At 40.1% G+C, this 20,316-nt stretch overlaps 1 protein-coding gene across 7 annotated transcripts in view; it reads left to right on the plus strand.

Moving 5' to 3' along the window:
• The window catches only part of KCNIP4 (potassium voltage-gated channel interacting protein 4), a 410,379-nt gene that overhangs the window by 220,488 nt on the left and 169,575 nt on the right, over positions 1 to 20,316 (plus strand). For 2 of the 7 annotated variants that reach the window (XM_053672510.1, XM_037140737.2), the window contains exon 1: positions 11,126 to 11,328. The exons of 2 other annotated variants lie outside the window; for them this stretch is intronic. In XM_053672510.1, the coding sequence (XP_053528485.1) occupies positions 11,217 to 11,328 (112 nt within the window). In that variant the 5' untranslated portion in view covers positions 11,126 to 11,216. Of the gene's footprint in view, positions 1 to 11,031; positions 11,329 to 20,316 lie in introns of those variants that run through there. 3 more of the 7 variants (XM_037140738.2, XM_053672506.1, XM_053672507.1) reach the window with 3 other exon arrangements.

Here is a 20,316-nt window from a genome sequence, read left to right on the forward strand (position 1 = left end):
AGTATGTGAAGGACACAGTCCTCAGATTAAAAAATGATTACCGAGCTGCAGCATCTGAAATCAGAGGATCTTCCCAGGCAGACTGAAAAATTTCACAGCTTGGTTAGCTCAGGCTCTGCCTTGCTTGGAAACCCAGGACTAAATGAGTGACTAAGAGTGGCTGTGTTTCAAAGAACCAAGCCTTCCCTGGCCTGGTAGCTCAGTTCATTAGAGCATTGTCTGGATACACCAGAGTTGTAGGGTCGATTCCTGGTCAAAACTCATATATGAGTAAACCAAAGAATTCATAGATAGGTAGAACAACAAATTGATGTCTCTTTCTCTTTAAAATCAATAAATAAAAAATTAAAATATAGAACCAAGCCCTTGAGGCAAGGTGAGGATGGCTTTGTGAAGGCAGACACGTTTTCATGGTTCACATATGAGGAAAAGTGGTTACGTGCCTTAACCATTTTCAATTTCAGTTTCTTTATTTATAAAATGTATGCAATATTAGAAATACCTCAGAGATGGCTTGTGGGAAAATAGTCATAATCACTCTTGCAAATACAGCACTTGCTTTGTGTTCTGTGGTGCATTCAAAGCTTTAGCTGCTCTGTATACTAAGCCCTTTATTGCTCCTGATAAAAAGAGGTACCCACTTTTATTATCCTCATTTCATAAATCACTGATGTAAAGCACTTAACCACAGCACTCGACACAGAAAAGCATTCTCTAAGTCCTTTAGAAAAAAAAAAAAAACTAATATGGGGCCAGAACACCTGGTTCTAAAACCCAGTTTTGCTGCTGTTTTTGACCTTGGATAAAGCGAACTCTCATAACCTCAATTTTCTCATTTTTAAAATGAACTGATACAAGGAATAAGTGAAACTGAGTCTGTAAAAGTATGAACACACCTAAAATTATGACAAAATCCTGGATACATGTAGGTGTTCGGCAAGTGTTCGAATTGATTTTTTTTTTAACTCAAGTGTGTAAGACACCACCCCTTTAAGCGCAGCGATCTTAGGAGAAATCCCCTCATTTCCAGTTTTGTTACTTCTGTGAAGAGTCCTTCTGAAAGTCATGACCTGTGACTGTCTCGTGTTTGGAACATTAGCAGCTTTAACTAAAAATAAAACCCCCCATAGCTGAAGATCTTAGTTCATTTCTAGTGTTCTTCACCCTCAAGTGTCTGGGCCAGTTCATGAGAATGACACATGGGAGTGTATTTTCACTGCATAAGAAGCACCTGTTCTTCCATCAACTTTTGTGATCTTCCTGGAAATTCTGTGCAGAGGAACACAATCCCAGTCTGTCTAATCCAGGGTTCTGTCTTCCATAACTCCAAATTCAGGGCTGGGTTCACAGGACACCCCATCTCTGTATCAAACTGCCTTTGACTGCTAAAATAAAAGTACAGTGTCCCTCACTTTCCTCATTAGCCTATAGCCTCTAAATTGTTTGGTGTTCCTTTTTAATATTTTAAAATGTATTGTCTTCAGAGTTCTTTTCTAGGAAAAATTGAAAATTCAGAGATAAAAGAGCTAATTAGAGCCACCCTTTCCTTTTCAAAGACAAGGTCCTTTTTCTGTATATTAAACACAAATGCATTTATGCAAATATATTGCAAGTGGTTTGCTCCTGATGAAGTAGATTCTATCTCTATGGGTTTCAGTTTAGGGTTAGCCTTTTTTACTTATCTAAAGGAGTTTTTTATTGTTAAATATAGATTATATAACACAACTGTGTGATAGGCTGAGTAATGCAACCCCCCCAAAAAAACCCAAATCTACATTCTAATCTCCTGAACCCATGGAAATGCAGGGTTCCATGAAAAGGGTAATTAAACTTGCAGATGCAGTTAATGTTGCCAATCAGCTGACCTTAAAATAAGAAGACTATCCTGGATTATCATGGCAGACCTGGTATAATCACAAGGATAATTGAAAGAGAGAGGCAGAAGAGTTGGGTTCAGAATGATGATGCCTGAGAAAGACTCAGCTGGCCACTGTTGACACTGGAGATGGAGGTGGCCACTTGCCAAGGAATGTGGGCGGGTTCTAGAGCTGGAAAAGGTGAGAAAACATATTCTTCCCTAAGCCTCGTAAAGGAACACAGCCCTGCCAATACCTTGAAGACCTATTTCAGACACCTCCTGAGCTGTAAGATAATAAATATTTGTTGTCTTAAGCACCTTTATACTAATCTGTTGTAGCAGCAATAAGAAACTAATACAGCATTTGAATAATGAATGTAATGATAGAAAGCAAATGATCCCCAGCAGGAGTCAATCAGGCTAAAACATCAACAGAATGCATGTTCCAGGAAACATGTAATTCTCAAAAATCATTCCCTTTCTAGCTCTTTAGGCCTCTCTTTTTGGAGATCAGAGAAATGATCCCTGTGATAATTATATGTGTGTATGTGTTTTAAAATCAAGAACCATTTAAACTTAAAAAAAAATCTGGAGTCTGCTACCTGAGAAAAGAGAAAAGAGAGAGAGAACAAATAAACAAGGGGGCTTTAGAAGCGTCTTCAGAGAAGCACCTTGAGAACTCTGCAAATATTTTTTCCATATAGCCCCTACAACTCTGTATACAAAACATGATCCAGATAATCATTCAGAGTTTTTGGGGATTTGGAATGCACTTAAGTCTAGACCCGTTGAGCTCTCATCCCCAAAGTGCTGCTGTGAGACAGGAAATGGGCCACCGCAGCTCTGAAAATACCAGGGGCCCCCTGAGGAATCCTGTGCCTAAAAACTGAGAGAACCAAGCTGATGACGTGCTATATCTACGGCAGTAGTGTCCCATCCCAAACAAGCAGGAAGGTGTCACAGGGCCTAGGCACAGACATCTAAGGCAGGGCCCTATGCCCAGCTATATAGCTAATGCCACATCCATGAAAATGCAATTTACAATGCTTTTAAAACCACCTGCTCCATTTCTAAGGTTCTGTGCAGCTACTGCTGAGGGAAGTGGAGCTGAAGAGCTATTTTGCATGTCTAGTTAAAAGAACCCCAGAGGCTGATGGACCAGGGAGGTGGGACTAACTCAGGGAGAAATTACCACTTGCTCATCTGCTTCCGGTAGCCATTTCAAATCTGGTTTTAGACATCATTTCTCTTACAGTCTCTGAGAATCCCACAGGCAGAAAACAGGCTGAATTCTGCTTTGTATTATTGAATCTGTCACTGGAGGATGGCACACAGGACTGCCTCTCTCTTCTCCCTCTCATTTCTCCCTCTCCATTTTCTTCCTCTCTGCTCTCCTTCCTTCAACTTTCCTTCTTCCTCTCACTTCTCTCCAGAGCCTCTCCCTCACCTTCTCTCATTTCTTGACCTTGATCCAAGCAAGACCTTGCTACTATATCAGTAGAAGTTAAGGCCACACTGAATGCTACCTTCTGAGATATGATTTACATTTTAAATATTGCTTCTCTTTGTTTAATGGGGCCACAGTAAAAACAATACAAGACAAAAATACTGATTTTTACATATACCCCCCAGGCAGGTAAGAACATTGACTCTTGAGTGAGAAATATGGAGGTTAAATTCCAACTCTGATTTCTAGCATGTATTTGTCTAGGAGGAAAAACATTTCCTCTTCCCTTTTATGTTCAGTAACTTGGGCCCAAAAATAGACTAACAGAAGTCAGATTAATAGGAGGAAATATATACATACACATAAGGTCTGTCCAGAAAAAGTCTAGCCATTGTTAATAGAACAAGAATGGTTTGTGCAATATCAATATAAATCTGGCAGCCAAGGAGAGTGGACCAGAATGCGCATGTGTGAACAACAGCAGCTTCACTGTACTGGTCAGTGGGGGCGGTAGATGCTGTTGAGTGAGCACGTGTACTGTGTGGCTGTTGCATTCAAAATGACTGAGTGAATAGATCAACAAATCCGTATTGAATTTTGCGTTAAGCTTGCACATTCCTCTGCGGAAATTATTCAGATGATTCAGAAGACCACAGCTATGAGCTGGTGGTGATTGGTAGCTTTATCATGACAGTGTCCCTGCTTAAGCATCACATCTCCTACAGCGTTTTTTGGTGAAACATCAAATCACCCAGGTGACTCAGCCCCTCTACAGCCCAGACTTGGCCCCCTGCAACTTCCGGCCTTTCCCAAAACTAAGATCACTTTTGAAAGAGGAGATTTCAGACCATCAGTGAGATTCAGGAAAATATGGCAAGGCAGCTGATGGCAACTGGGAGAACTGTGTGAGGTTCCAAGGTGCCTACTTTGAAGGGGACTGAGGCACCACTCTCCTATGTACAATGATTCTTGTATCTTGTATCTTCTGCAATAAATGTCTCTATTTTCATATTACATGGCTGGATACCTCCTAGACAGATCTATACAATTTTATTAATATTTATGTGCATTGAAGTTCACAGAAAAGAAGTAAAATTCAAAGAACTTTGGGGCTTATATAGTATTTTAACAAAAGAAAGGGAGTCTGAGTTTCTAGCGATGATAAGTTGCAGGGAAGTGACTAGGGAATACATGAGGGGACCTCATAGAAGATAAGGGTTATTTTTGTTAAGGGTGTTTGTGCAGACTTATTTTGTGCTGGCTCTCTGTCTCTGGTGATAAGAGTTACCAGTCTCTGCTTCCTGGCACTAAGTGAGGGGTTGGGGAGGCAGCTTCACAAAAGGAAGTTTATGCTCTGCTTTTCGTGAGATAAAAGGAGAGCAGAGAACTCTTCCGGTGTCTGCCGATTTTCAATTGCCTGTAGCTCAACATAATCCTTAAGCCCAAATGGCATATTTTGGAGTGGCCTGTTTTGATCCTTTTTGCAATGTTGCGCAAGTTACTTAAGCTTTTGCATTTCAGTGCCTTCATCTGTAAAAGGGATTAAAATATTACTTACCCTTTTGGGAAGCTGTGATGATTCAATGAGATCATTTATGTAGTGCCTACAATACACTGTCTATCACATAGTACGAGCTTAAAATTATTGCAAACCTAATTTTAATATAACAAAGAAAGGGCTAGTCATTATTATTATCCTTCATAATCACTGACCTAAGGGCATCTCAGTGTAGTGGTCTGTGGCAGACACTTTTATAGGGAGGCCACAGGAAAAGGGCCATGACAGGAGAGCCAAAATCATCTCTCAGGTTCAATTGGGGAACCCAAGAATCCAGTCTGTTTAGAACAGGAAGGTCAGGAAAAGGAAATTGCAGCAGGAAAAAAAATCATAACTCATAGGAAAAGATTATGTTCTTATAAAACTTTTCTAGCTGTATTTCCAAATAATCTATGACTCGTTTACATTCAGTTTACATACTGAACATGCTTTCATCATGAAAATACACAAGGACTCTTTTCAAGACACGTTACGGGCAATGTTGCTGGAAGTTTCTTAAAGTGGAAGGTATTCTCCCACCATCACCACCCCATCGTGGATTCAATGGGGCACTCAAACCAAAAAAGAAAGGTCTTAATTGTTTAATGGACATCCATATGCATATTTTAAAGAGGTCCAGTACATTTGCTAATCTTTCAAAATGAGCCCTAAGCTAAGTGAGATAGCTTGAATCCTGTTGCATTTGAGTGGAAAGCTTGTCTGCAGAATATTTAGGGATCTTTCCAGATCATTGAACAACCCCAAGACAGAAGGATGTGACATACTTTAGGGGAGAAGTAAGAGTTGGCAGTAGAACAGAGGATACCAGAAGGGAAGAAAACCCTAAATTTTTAAAAAATATATTTTGTTGATTATGCCATTACAGTTGTTCTATTCCCCCCTTCATTCCCCTCCACCCTGCACACCCCCTCCCCCACCATTCCCCCCTTTAGTTTATGACCATGTGTCTCAAGTTCTTTACATTCTATATTTCCCATACTATTCTTGCCCTCCCCCTGTCTATTTTCTACCTACCATCTATGCTACTTATTTTCTGTACCTTCTCCCCCCTTCTCCTTCTCCCACTCCCCTGTTGCTAACTGTCCATATGATCTTCCTTTCTATGGTTCGATCCTGATCTAGCTGTCCTCTTAGTTTGCTTTTGTTTTACGTGTGGTTGTTAATAACTGCGAGTTTGCTGTCCTTTCACTGTTCATCTTTTTTATCTTCTTTTTCTTAGATAAGTCCCTTTGACATTTCATATAATAGGGGCTTGGTAATGATGAACTCCTTGAATTTGATCTTATTTGAGAAGCACTTTATATGCCCTTCCATTCTAAATGAAAACTTTTCTGGATAGATCAATCTTGGTTGTAAGTCTTCGGATTTCATGACTTGGAATACTTCTTTCCAGCCCCTTCTTGCCTATAAGGTCTCTTTTGAGAAATCAGCTGACAGTCTGATGGGAACTCCTTTGTAGGTGACTGTCCCCTTATCTCTTGCTGCTTCTAGGATTCTCTCCTTCATTTTAATCTTGGCTAATGTAATTAACAGAAACACTAAGCATCACACACCGATCTTGTCCACATCATTTGCTCTATCCTCTTCTCATTTATTTTTCAAAACCTAGATGAGACTTCTCTTTTCAATGGAATCTTCTAGATGATGCCAACCACATTGATGTCTTGCTTCTCTTAGCTCCCATTGACTGAAAGGAGGAAATGTGTCTTCTAGAAATTAATTTTTTTAACTTCTTAATGTATCATTCTGATGTCCCCTGTAGTTAATAATTCAGAAACAATGAAGAACTATGAGACTCGGGTCAACATTGTTTGCTTCCCAGACACTTTGATTGAAAAGTCAGTTCTCTTCTTTGTACCTCTTTTAAGCATCAGTAAAATAGAAAGATTGGATTATTTAACCTTTAAATGATCTCTAAACATTTATACAAATATAGACTAATAATCTTAAACTGAGATTTGACTTAACTAGTTTCTATATTCATTGTTTTTCTGTCTGTATTTTTGAAAGACAATATATAGGTAGATAAATCTAACTTTAACATTTTCCTTAACTTTATTAGTGAATATGTGTAAAGATTTTAGAATAGTACCTGACATTCATAAGTTCTCCCTAAATGTTAGCAGCTATTATATGGGGAGTAAATCAGGTATAAACCCTGGTTGCACCCCTTGTTGAATGTGACTTTGTAAAAATAATTTAATCTCAATGACCTTTGGTTTTTATTTTTGAAATTGGGATAATTTTGAAATTATCCCAATTATTTTGAGGTAGGGATAATAACACGTAACTCTGGTTTGGAGCAAGAATAAATGAGTTTATACATGTAAAGTACTTAGCAAGGCTTAGAGTTAAGTTGGCAGGAAAGGATAGCTTATCCTTCTGATAGTCCTTTCTTTGGTGTGAAAGACAAAACTTTGCTGGATACCCCTTACAATCAATGTAAAGAAAGGTGTGATCTTGGGAAAGAGGAGAAAGAGCCAGGGCATACTTTAATGCAGCAAATGGGGCTGCATTTAATGCAGCAAATGTTGCAAGTTCCTACAACAAAGTGACAGAACTGTAATCTGGAATTCTATTTATTTATTTATTTATAATAATATGCAGCCGACTCTTCTTTTCTGAAATGTCTCTAGGAAAACACTCTTCCCCAGGTCTCCCCAATTTCCTTAAATTTGCCAGAAACTCTTTGATGGCAGTATTACCTTATAAAATTCATGCAAAAGAGCTCATGGTATCCTTTGAGAGCTCTTATAAATATAAATACTGATCCTATAAATGGAGGCAACAGGAAGAGCTCAAAACAGTAGTGGTAAAAGGAACTGAACAGATAGGGAAAGGCTGAGCAGCCAAGACCTCACCTGATGGATCCTACACTAATGCCATCCTCTTGAAGGGAAGGCCTGCCTAGAACCAACAAAGTCTTATCTGTGGGTATTTACATGAATTTTAAGAATCATTGGGATTTCTTTCCTGGAAAATGGGTGTGGCAATTTTAAAATCCTTCCTTTAACTCTGTAAATCAAGAGATTAGTTGAAAAATATTTGCTGAAATCTTCTGAGGGGTATTAAAGGAAAGAATGAATTTGGGAATTAGACAAAGGAATGTTTGAATTCAAGAACTGTTATATTTTAGTGTGTGACCTTGGTCAAGTCACTTAATTCTGTACCTTAGTTTTTTTTTTTTTTTCAACAATAATATGGTATTGCAGTTGACTTGACCTAATTAATTCCTGTAACTTTCTTTTTTAACTTTTTACTTTCTATAGCTTTATGTTGTCAGGAATTTCAGAGAAATGTTACTTAAGACATATTTTCTGATCAGCTGCTGAGAATTGCATCCCCTTCACTTGTTTGCTGACACAAGTATAAACAACATGTGTTAGATGGGCGAGTGGTTGGGCAGATTGATAGAAAGGTATCTTCCATAAACATATTATAGGAAATAAAATGCACCATTATTAGAGCCAAGTGGGTGGCCTGAGTGTATTTCTGGTGCCCAGGGAAGAAAAACTGCCTGTAGGCGGGTTGATAAGGAAGTCTTCATGGGGAAGAAAAAGGAACTAGACCCAGGAGCAAGGAGGAGTGTCAGGGCCAGTGAAGGACAGTCACTGTCACAAGCATGTGTTCACAATATAGTCTTTCCCGTAAGTCAGCCTTCAGTTCCCACGCAGGTCATCAGAACTGGACCTTAAGAACCAAAAGCACTGAGCTGCGTGTGCCCAGTCCTACAGGTGACACTGGCTCTGAGAAATAACACGGAGCCAACAGAGGTGACTGTGCTAGTCACTCGGACTTTATTAATGCAGATTCACTCCAAATCCATAGTAACCTAATAACAATACTAATCACTCAGAAACAATCAGTATCAACAACACTGGGGGGTAACAAACCCAACTCCCAGAGTGTCAGCCTGCAGGTCTGGGAAATAGCATGGTGGGCAAGGGAGCCGCAAGCATCTTACAAGGATCTCTGGAGCCAGGTGGACAGCAGGGCAGATGGAGTCCTCAGTGCAGCAGGAATGAGCCTCCAGAGAATGATGTCAAGGGAGATCAGTGTGGCATTGAGCAGCATCTTGGTGTGTGGAGCTCAGCCATCTGAGAATGGCTGAAGCCTGCCTCAGTTATACCCTTGAGAGTGGTGCACTCCACCCTTCTGAGTCTTTTGATAGGTAAGCGCGTTGGTATCCATGATGGCAAGTGGAGAATTTCCCCAGGAGCCTATCTGTGGGTGGTCCCGCTCTGCAGACACTGTTCTGGCCCTGTATGTAGATATCTTAGGTGTGTCTCCTTGCCAGATATGTCTAGTGTGACTTGGGTCATTTCCTTCTTAAACCAAAATGCCATGGATGACTGGCAGCCATCTTGGTTGATAGAGTGACTAACCCAAAGTTTGTGTGTGATGTACAACTTCTAAAAATGATAAAAGCCTCACTGATGATGGCGACCTCCTTCAGAAAATCTTTTTCCTGTTACTACCACCTGCTTTTCTCCAAGGGGAACTGATTTTCCCTTCTTGTGTTCCGAGTATTCCCTGTAAAGCCTTGTCTTCAAGAGCTGGTGCATTTATTGACCACATTCAATTTTATGCCTGCCTCTGTTAACCTGTAGGTCTCCAGGGCATAGTTTTGGACATTATCTGCTATTTCATCATTTTGGATCATTCTTAGCTCATAGTAGTAGCTTAATAAATGTTGATGAAGAACTGAATGAATGAGTAGATACTTACTGTCTACTAAGTACTATGCTCCTAGTTTTGGCAAGTAAATTAACTTCTTTATACTTCTGTTTCTTCTATAAAATGAGCTGTAGGAGGGAATTAATTATTGATAAATCATTATAATACTGATGGGCACATAGTCAGTTCTCAGTAAATACTTATTATTATGAACACATTGAATTCCCAGGATTCCCTTTAAGTGGAGAAATTTAAAGAAAGCATTAAAGTACAATAGTACAATTGCATCTTCACAGAATAAAAACTCTTTTCAGAGAGGGTGTCTTGCAGAAAATTGCACAAGAAGAAAATTAAAAAAAAAACAAAAAAGCAATGTCCCTTTCCCCGGGTCTAAGATATTCCCCAGAAGTCCTGTGTCTCAGTTCCAGGGGCTAACGGTCCTTTGCAAGCAGGATGCCCATTTGCCCACTAAATCTCTTCAGCACTACTGTGGGGCTGGGCTTCAGAGGCGTGGAGGTAAAGGGCAGCACGGTGAAGCCAGCGTGGTTCTGGCACAGCCCCGAGTCCATCCCATGCCTGGGCTGCTTGCCCAGTTTGGCGTCAAATACCCCATGGGATCCTCTGGGACAGCACAGCCCACGCCTCCCTGGTAAGAGTCACCTAGTTTCTGGTTTTAAGAACACAAACTCCAGGATCCTCTGAATCAGACTCTAAGAGAGTGTTTTCAACAAGCACCTGGGGTGATTTTTATCAGCAGGGAAGTTTGTCAAACTTCGCTTTGGAGACAGGCTGAAGCAAGACTTCAAAGGATGCTAGTGGTACCTTTCAGAGGGCAGTTCCTCAAAATCAGTGTTCTTATGAGGGTTCTCCTCTCCTCCACCCTCCATCCATGCTTGTTTGTAAACATAAGGACTAAATCAATTCCCATGTGTCAGCCAGGATCAGAACAGTCCCAGGAGAGTAGCAGGTGGGGGCGTTGTGGATGCTGTTCTGTGGCAAAAGACACCGAATCACGGAATTTTTGCTCCTGCCCTTTCCTCCCTAAAGCTGACTACTGGCTTCCACAGGAGCTTTCTGAAAGGGGCTGTAGTCACCAGTCACTGAAATTAATGTTTTCCTAGCATCCCAAGAGGGGTCTGAGCTCTCACAATGCAAGCTCTGGAAAGAAACAGCAGCTGCTAAGGCAAAAAAAAAAGGGGGGGGAATGACATGCAAGCTTCCCAGGCAGCAAACTAGAGCAGAGACAGCCCTGCGCAGCCCAGTATCCCTTATTCAGCGTGGAGTGCCACCGTGCTCTCCAGGGCAAGTTTCCTGGGAGTGTCTCTTCTCTCCACCCTCACAGCAAAGTCTCCAGCTCTCCAACAGATGTCTCTTTTGCAGCTCTGAAGTCCAAGTACTCACTGGCAGCAGCAGCACCGAGTCCCCAGCCCAGCGCCCCGCGCTGTGGTTGGGGGACCACAGCAGGCAAATGCCAACATCAGCATGAGAGGCTGGACTTCAGCCCAGCTCAGTCCTCACCCGGGGTGGCTGCTGCCTGGCCCTGCGCTTCTGCGAGGAGCTGCTCACTTTCTGCCCTCAGGAGTCTTTGTTCCAAGCCAGATATTGCTGGGATTCTCACATTAACTCCCTCCACTCCAAAGGGGTCCGGAGGCTGGGATGCTCTGCCCTCCTGAAGGATGTTGACTCTCGAGTGGGAGTCCGAAGGACTGCAAACAGTGGGTATTGTTGTGATTATATGTGCATCTCTGAAGCTGCTTCATTTGCTGGGACTGATTGATTTTTCCGAAGGTAAAGTGGTCGCTCCCAGTGTGTGCCATTGGTCAGGTCTGGTTCAGAACTGGATACAGGCACTGCAGAAGTTGAGGCTTAATAACCAATGTGAAAGTTTTAAAATATGCGAGCTTGCCACGGAGTAGCCTAGTAACGTACTGCTCATTTCTGTTTACCCAGATATTGGAGGTTGGGAGGGAAGGGGTTTTGCATCATTATCTTTCTATCGGAAACCTGTTGGTGTTTAGGGTGATGTTATGGGTTAAATATATTTCCTAGGGGGGAAGTGAGGATTCTTTCCTGTGGGGTGATAATACAGGTTGATTTTTGGTTGTCAGGTTCATGTTGGCTGCCACTCCTTAAATGTCATTAGTAATTCTGTCATCTGGAGCAGTACCTTGATTTGTGAGTGAAATATCCATGTGTGCCTCATTAGTTAGGAGGCATGGGGGTGGAGCTGGGTAGTTGGTGATGATATAAAATGGGTAAGCTTTTGGCTTAAAGTTGAGTTACTGGGTGCTTAGCAAAAATGTGTTTTTGTTTCATTTATATTTCCCAGTGAGCCACTTTGCTCATTTTTCTGGGAACAAATAATACACAGAAGACAGAGCTGTTGCTACCAATAAATATTTTATCCACCTAATATTAACTTTATTACCTAAATCACTTTTATTATTTAAAGATGAAAGAGAAAAAATATTGACTAACTTTGCTTTAACAATGTGTGTGTGTATACACACACATTTTTTCATGAAATAATTTTTCTACTGAAGGAACATACTTTGAATCATTTCTATCATTTAATGTCAATTTCACACCCAAGGTCTCCCTTCTTCTCAAGAGTGGAGTTCCTGAAACACTTTCTAATGTTCCTTCCTAGTAAGAGAGTGATCTTTCATTGCCAAATTTTTAAATGAATATTTACTTCTCACGTTGTCTGTCATGTTGGAAGTTGATGGAAATATTTAAGCCTGCCTGTGCTATAGTCTTTCTAAGATCTGTTAGCTCAAATGGTATCATCTCAAAGCACACCTGGTATACAGGTTGTTTCTGGTAACCTGTTAGTAATGATCAATGTGTCTTATCTTCAGAAATGTCCTTTGATGCTACAAAGTGGGTTCCTTAGGTTCTAACTGCTTATTCCAGTAGAAGAGCGTAAGAAGCTGTCATGTAATTTTCATACCTTCTTTTAAGCAATCTCTGACAAATTCTGTTTAGGCATACATGACAATAATGTTATAATGGGATTAAATAAAGCCTTGGAAGTTAGTTTCTTCCTTTTCTCACATTACACAGTAATTTTATTTACTTCTCCTGGAAGAGAGCAATGCCTCACCAACTTCTCCGAGTGCTACACAATAATCTGCATTATTCTGAGGTTCCTGCTTTAGTACACTAATGTTGGTGTCATAATAAAATACAGGTACAATAACTTTAATTTCTGGGAGTGGAATAATTTGCTTCTGTTTTATTTTGTCGCCATATGAGTTTTTGTGCTCTGGACTCGGTTGAGTCACAGCCCCCAACTCTAGTGTGCTGTACACAAGTTGATGAGGTGGTCTGGAAAGGAAACCATCATGGGGGGATTTGAGGAAGTGAACGTTCAAGGTGCTCTAGGATAGCACACTGCTCTTTATTGCCAATGTTGGTGATGTGGACACTTCAAGTCAAATGCCCTAAGTTTAAGACTCCTGCTATTGACTCAGCTTTTACTTTTTAGGTCCTGTTTTATGTCACTTAAAGTTGAAGGTTTTCAGATAAGAACTTCCAATGTGATTTCCAACAACAGGAGAAGTAGACTTCCCCAACTAGAATCATAGAATTTTTAGCTAGTCTGAAACATCTTTCTTGGGCTGGATATCCATATTCATACCCAAATAATATCCATATTTATATATAAGCCTATGTTTCAGCACACACACACACACATATATATAGATGTACCTACATATTTATAGGTATTATGTAAAATGTGCAGAAAGCTAGGTAAACTGGATTCAATGTATAATCCTTGATCATGCTAAAATACAAAGATGTAGGTTATACAATACTTGAGATATAACCTATATATTTTATTTTTGACAAATGAGGTTTTTTTTTGTTATGAAGTACATGTTAGAACATGGTGGTCTAGTCCACCTTTCTCATTTGACTTTGGAGATGACTGCAACCTAGACAGGCTAAGTGGTCTATCAGAAGGCAAACAAGCTTGGGGCAGAGACAGGGCCAGAACCAAGGACTACTGAATTGTATGTGCCGTTCCTGCTACAACGCTCTTTTTATTTGTTCCTCTTCTCTAACATTGAGAAAGAGGATTAATGAGAACATACGTGGAAAATTTGGTGAATTTCTGAATTCCTGAACTGTCCATGAACAGGCTATGCAATATCTGAAGAAAATACAGTTATAGGAAATAAGACCACATAATAGCCACTTAATTTCTACAAGTCTTTCATCCCAACCCAAGTGATGAAGCCAAGTATGGCATATAATCAGGCTAAACCAGACCACAAGCTGTTATCATAGGGACAGGATTAGGACAAAGACAAACAAGTGGTCTTCTGACCACCTTTTCTCTAAGGTGCACTGAATTTTGACCATCTGTGACTCATATTTACTACCAACGAATGGCCAGTCCAAGTCAAATCCAGTACTGAGACCAATAAGATCATGGAAATTCTGGCTAGGTCCCTGTCTGTGTTTTCTCAGATTATGTCACTTAGACTTTTTGATCACCAGGCAAGTAGAGGAACAAGAAGAAAGGCAGTTAAAGAGCAAGGCACAAAACATTAGATTATCAAGCCCTTCATCCTTTCTACCTGAAAATGATAAAATGACCAATAAGAGCCACCATAATGTAGATTACTGAACTTTTTACTGACACTACACTGCCACCAGAATATGGTCAGAATAAGGCCAGGAAATTAGCCTTTCCTTTGGGGGGAGAAGCGAAGATGATGAGGCCCAGAGCAGAAACCTGAGCTTCTTTGAGGCAACATTCAACTTGTATACTGTTCTCATGAAGCAATGATTCTTCACTGGAACTACTTTCTCTAGTGTGATATTGTGCATGGATTAATTTAGAAAATACTTCTGAACTATTGGAATAAGAGGGTCCCCATTAGTGTTGGGATAAAGCATTCTTACCTACGTGTTATCATCTACAGATAATTCTCATCTGTGGTGAGATTAGCTATGGAGAAAAAAGAGTTAAGAGAAACATTTGTGCTCTTACTTAAATTAGATTCCAATTTTGATAAAGCCCTTTTTATAAAATAATTCTCTTTCAATTGAAATTCAAGGTTTAAGAAGCAAAAGCAATTTACAGAAAGGATTAAAATGACTAATGGGATTTTAATATAATGATTAGAGGTTTTAAACACATCCATTTATTCATAAGGGGAATAGAAAGAATATTCACCAGATTAATCTCAGTATTTCATAGTTTAGCATGAACTGTATGTCTTACTAAATTCTAAAATACCACATTTTGCCATGTGTAATGCACACTTTTTTGCCCAAATTTTTTCAGGTAAAAATAAAGGTGTGCATTATACATGGGTAGTACCAATTCTGTATCTATATAAATGCTTTTTATTAAAGATTTTATTTATTTATTTTTACAGAGAGGGGAAGGGAAAGAGAAAGAGAGGGAGAGAAATATCAATGTGTGGTTACCTCCTGCATGCCCCATGATGGGGACCTGGCTCTCAACCCAGGCATGTGCCCTGACTGGGAATCAAACCTCTGGCCCTTTGGTTCACAGTCCGGTGCTCAATCCACCGAGCCACACCAGTCAGGACTATATAAGTGTTTTTTTAACTATTTTATTTATTCTTATGTGTTAACAGTTGTAACTCTAGAAAGTGATAACAATATGCATATACAAAATAATATAATAATATGGTATTCAGTTTTGTTTCTAAATATAAATAAATAAATAATTGAATTAAAACATTACAATGAAAGTTTTCTTTCTGAAAGTTTGAACCCCAAATGTAGTATGTGCAGGGTTCTCTGGTAGGCATTGCCTGAGAGCGTTGCAAAGGAATGTATCCTCAGTAAGCTTTCCTTCTGGTAAGGGAGACCAGTTACCAAATATACAGGAGAGATAAGTGCTTGGCATAAGCCTGAGGGTGGCAGGTAGAAGTGCAGGTGGAGTGGTGCATTCTGGAAAGGGCTTGAGGGAAGGCTTCCTGGAGAGCAAACTGTCCTATAGGACCTTGCCGTGTGTGGAACCTTTCCCAAATGGGAGAATGGGGAGAAAACCTTTCAGGCTAAGCAAAGAGCTTGAATTATGACCCAAAGCATTGGCAGGAGGTGGCTTCCATGGATCAGGGTGGTGGTTCGTAGCTCATGGAAGTGGGAATGTTGAAATGAGAGATGTGGCTGAAGCACTCACTTGGGGTGCAGCGTGGCAGACAAGTGTTTTAGGTGGGTCGACCTGGGAGCATGTTAAAGTTCAGAGGTAAGAGGATGGAAGCAGAAGCTCCAGGAACAATATGCTTCTGGAACAATTCAGCCAAGATTTAAAAATTCATAAAGTACAATTGTACTTCCCTCAATAAAATACTCAGTGTAAATGGTCAATTTCTAGTTTTTCCATAAATTCATGTTTGACATAAGATCCTTGGTCTGCACCTGTTCTAACATGGCATAATTGTATTTTATTTCAGAGCAACATGTTTGGCTTTAAATATATTTCCCTTGAGAAAAGAAAGAAATGTGGGACACACAGAGGTTCTGGCTATAGATACAGAAGCTCCAGTTAAGGTGGGAACTGTGAAATTCTGATGGATATATCTCACTTCTTACAAGGTCTATAATTATTTGGAACTATTTATTTTGGAAAATTATATACAGGAAAAGTACAGCGAATAGCATAAGGAACTTCTGTGTGCCCATCACCCAGCTTCAATAATTCCCAATACTCTGTTATTTGTGCTTTATTAATGGCTTGCATTGAAAAGTAGGGTTTTTTTATTATTATATAAAGCATTCTGGGCCCTTTGCTAGACCCAGGATAAAAAAATGAATTAAAGATAGTCACTACACTTAAGGAACTCTCCGTTGTAAAAGGAGATGGGAAATATAAACAAAGAAAATGCAGTACATTTTAGTAGACAGATACAAGTCAGGCTAAGATATAAAAAAATGAAAATTAATTACGTTCAAGAGGAAGAGATGGAAGTGATCAGAGGTGACTCTCTGGAGTAGGTGGCTTCTAAGCTGTGATTTTATGGGTGAAGAGAAGTTTATTGAATTCAGATGACAGAAAGGCACTTGTGCAAATTCTGCATAGGAACACAGTACACACTGTGGAATTCCAGGAACAGTAACTAATAACGGGTAAAGGGGAATTGATACAGTTTTATTCCTTCTCCTTGATTACATAATTAACCCCATAGCCTAGCACAACACTGGGCCTACAGAAGGCACTCGCCAAACTGTGCCATGAGCATCATTTACTCTCATTCAGTGAGAGACTCAGTGAATTTCTACCAAAGCTACATAATTAAGGGACTCCCATGTCTCTTTCAAGTTTCCACGGTGGCCTGGAACTGTTGATTAGTGGATTATGATTTTGTACTCTTTTTTTCCCACTGGTAAGATTTCACATCAAAGTTAGAGATACCCACACTCCAAAGGCATCAGGGGCAGCTGTTCATTAGAACTTGATGGCCCTAGGAAACCATTTCAGATGAGACATCCCACAGCGAGGTGGAAAAGCCCAGCTTTAAATGGACTCCAATTTGGCTGGGAAAGTAGCTCTTTCCATTTCACAACTAGGAAAAAAACCCTTAGGTTTCTGACTAAAACTGAATTAATATGTATTATGCTATATGAAGGGGAGCAGCGGACATGAGGGTGTTTTATGGTCCTTAAGAAGTTTCAAAGTAGTTAGAGACCAAACAGCTCATGAATAACTAAGACAAGACTTCAAGTGTCTGGTGAGAGGAAGCAAGGTGCTTAGCAACCTCAGAGAGAAGAGCCAGCCCATCCAGTTGGAAGACATCAGGGAAGGCTGGGTGGAGATGGTGACAGTGGAAATCTGAGGATCTGAAGCATCAAAACACTTTAACAGGTAAAGACTGGGAGCTAAAAACCAGAATTTAGGCTGTAATTTTTAAAAGCAAAGCAGTTTTCTGAAGTCATTGTTTGTAATCAGGTTGATTCTACAGAGTCCATTAATCACTGTAAGATACCAAGTTTCTGCTCTGGACCTGCCATTGTGTTTGGTACTGACTGATTTGGGGACTATTCTTTTTAGTTTTGCTTACTTTGGGAGCTCGTTCTCCACCCCAGCTGGACCCAGAGAGCTGGAATCTTAGGGAGGAGGGATGAGTGTCCATTCAATGGCTTGTACATTTCGATGACCTCCAGCCAAAGACCACCAAGAACACACCTGTTTTTGAACAATTTGGCTTTGTTACGCTTTGCAGAGAGGGATCATACACACCATGGAGAACTGTGGGGCATCTCAGTAACAGGGTGTTAAAAGGAATTTATGGGATTTGAGCTTGTACTAGGGGATTTATGATTTAGGAAGTAGGGCTTCGCTCTGGAGTAGATGAAGCCAAAAAGCCAGGAACATTCTATGACTGGGTATCTTAAATAGTATCTATAAGTCATGAACACGAGACAGAAGCTAAAGCTGTAATTAACAAGGAAGCAAGCTATATTAGCTAGGATCTGGACTATCTGGTTATTTTTGTGGTTTAAACACAGTTTATGTTTTTGTCTTGATCAATCATAAGTAGAGTCATCTTGTCTGATGTTGATATTTTGTAAAATTGCTTATATTCCATAAGAGAGTGCTGAGGCTTAGGTGATAAGCCAGGGCATCTCCCTCAGGATGTCAGAAGGTGCTTCATCCTCACACATGATGAGGAAGAGGGCAGAGTAAGATGAGGGGCAGGCGTACAGCAAACAAATCTGAGTGTGCATCTTAATCTTTAACTCTAAAGAAGTTACTCAGCCTTCCTGAACTTGAGTTTCTGTTTCTGTAAAGGAAGGCTAATAAACCCAGCCTTTCAAGATTGTTATATAAAATGCAAAAGTATAAGTGAAATATCTAGCTCAGTGCTTGGAATATAAACAGGAGCCACTAAATTTCTTTCTCGTAATTATGTCAGGTTAGGATAATATGTTCAAATTCTTTGAGTTCTATCAGTGGTTCTCACACCTTACCTGGTATCAGCATCACCTAGGAGACCTGTTAGAACACAGATTGACCGGCTTCATCCGAAGAGTTTCTGACTCAGTGCATCCAGGTGAAGGTCTGGGAATTTGCATTTCTAGTAACATCTCACTTTTGGCTGCTGCTCCTGATCCACAGACCACCATTTGAGGACCACTGAGTTAGATAATAAATCTGAACGGCCAAACCCCTGATGTTTGCAATGTGCTCTTCACTGAGCTCTTCAGCCCCCGCAGAACTTCATTCTAATTATCCAACTTGTTCTATAGTAAGTATTTGAGGCTTGTGGGCCAGGCAGTTTGTAGTCAAGACTCAATTCTGTTGTTGTGGCACAACAGGTACACAAATGAATGAGTGTAGCTATGTTCTGATAATCATTTGTGGACACTTAAATATAAATCTCATGCCATTTTTTATGTGTCACTAAATATTATTTCTTAATCATTGTAATTGTGAAATAATGCTTAGCTCAAAAATCATACAAAAACAGTAGCAGGCTAGATTTGGTCTATTGCTATAATTTGCCAACCCCTGTACTAGAGTTGGCAATAAAGAAACCCATTAAGAAGAGGCCTCTGGTCAGCAACATACTGTGTTTGGGAAACTTATCCAGATTTTTTTTTTTGAGCCCTTGGTCTCACTGAGAGGATGAGGGTCTAGCGCCTCCTTTGGGGTGGATGGAATTATCTGCTCAGTTAGCAAGTGATTTGAATTACTGAGCCTGTGTTTATTCAATAAAATGTCTTTCCTTTCCCTAATCCCACATGTCTAGGCCAGCTGAGAGGGTTGTTATATACACTAAGCCATCCACATGATTTTGTCATACAGTGAGTAATGCTAGGGCTAGGCAGAACGATTTGGGTCATCCTGCCACCAATTTTCATTTTAGGTTTTACTGCCTCTCAGACAAGATGGAATCATATCCTCTTCTCATTAAGGTTATAAACTCTTATCTAGTGGATGTGTTAAGGACACATTTCAACGGTTCAAAGTAAACTGGTCCTCAGAGTATCGTATTACACTGAGCCTTTGGTGTTCTCCTGAAAATGAAAAATATATAAATAGTGGGGAAGTTAATGTTCTTGGAAGTGAAGCAGATCCGAAGTCAGTTAACAGTTCTGCTTTATATAGGCCACATGGTTTTGGACAAAGATTCATAACCACGCTGAACTTCAGTTCTCTCATATGCAAAATGGGGACAATAATAGTACTTACTTGGTAAGATTAATGAGAAGTAAATTAAGCACTACTTGTTCAAATCATGCTTAGCACAGTACCTAGCACACAGGCTCAACAAATACTAGGTATTACTTACAGTGTCAGTGTTATTTCTGTCTTTGATCTTCACATCCATTGTACCTGTTAGTGAACATGGTCACTCATGAAATTGTCCATGAAGAAAAGCTTGTGGTCTGTGTGCCTGCTGTGCTAGTAATTGGGAACTTAAAGGCATAGTGTTGGCTAAGTGGGCCTCACATACAAATAAACCTGTGAACAAATTGATTTAGTAAATAGCCCTGGTTTCACATTCATGCAAAAATGAGGAGGATGTAAAACAGACACTGACCACTCCTGTTTAGAGGTGGGAGACGCATCAGACAAATACTCATTAAGGTGGCGTTTGAGCTGAATCTCAGTGATACATTTTACACTAAGCATCATGCATCCTTGGAAAACACTGATGCTTGATAAAACCTACTTTCACGTTTTCCAGGGTATGTCATGTCGATCCCAGTTTCTAACTCCTGGCTCACATTCCTCTCTTTTTTCCCCACAGTGCCTTTTCTTATCCACATGCTGCTCAT

The sequence above is a fragment of the Artibeus jamaicensis genome, unplaced genomic scaffold (genome assembly GCF_021234435.1).
Source record: "Artibeus jamaicensis isolate MK-2021 breed Jamaican fruit bat unplaced genomic scaffold, CSHL_Jam_final contig_76, whole genome shotgun sequence".
Classification (NCBI taxonomy): Eukaryota; Metazoa; Chordata; class Mammalia; order Chiroptera; family Phyllostomidae; genus Artibeus; species Artibeus jamaicensis.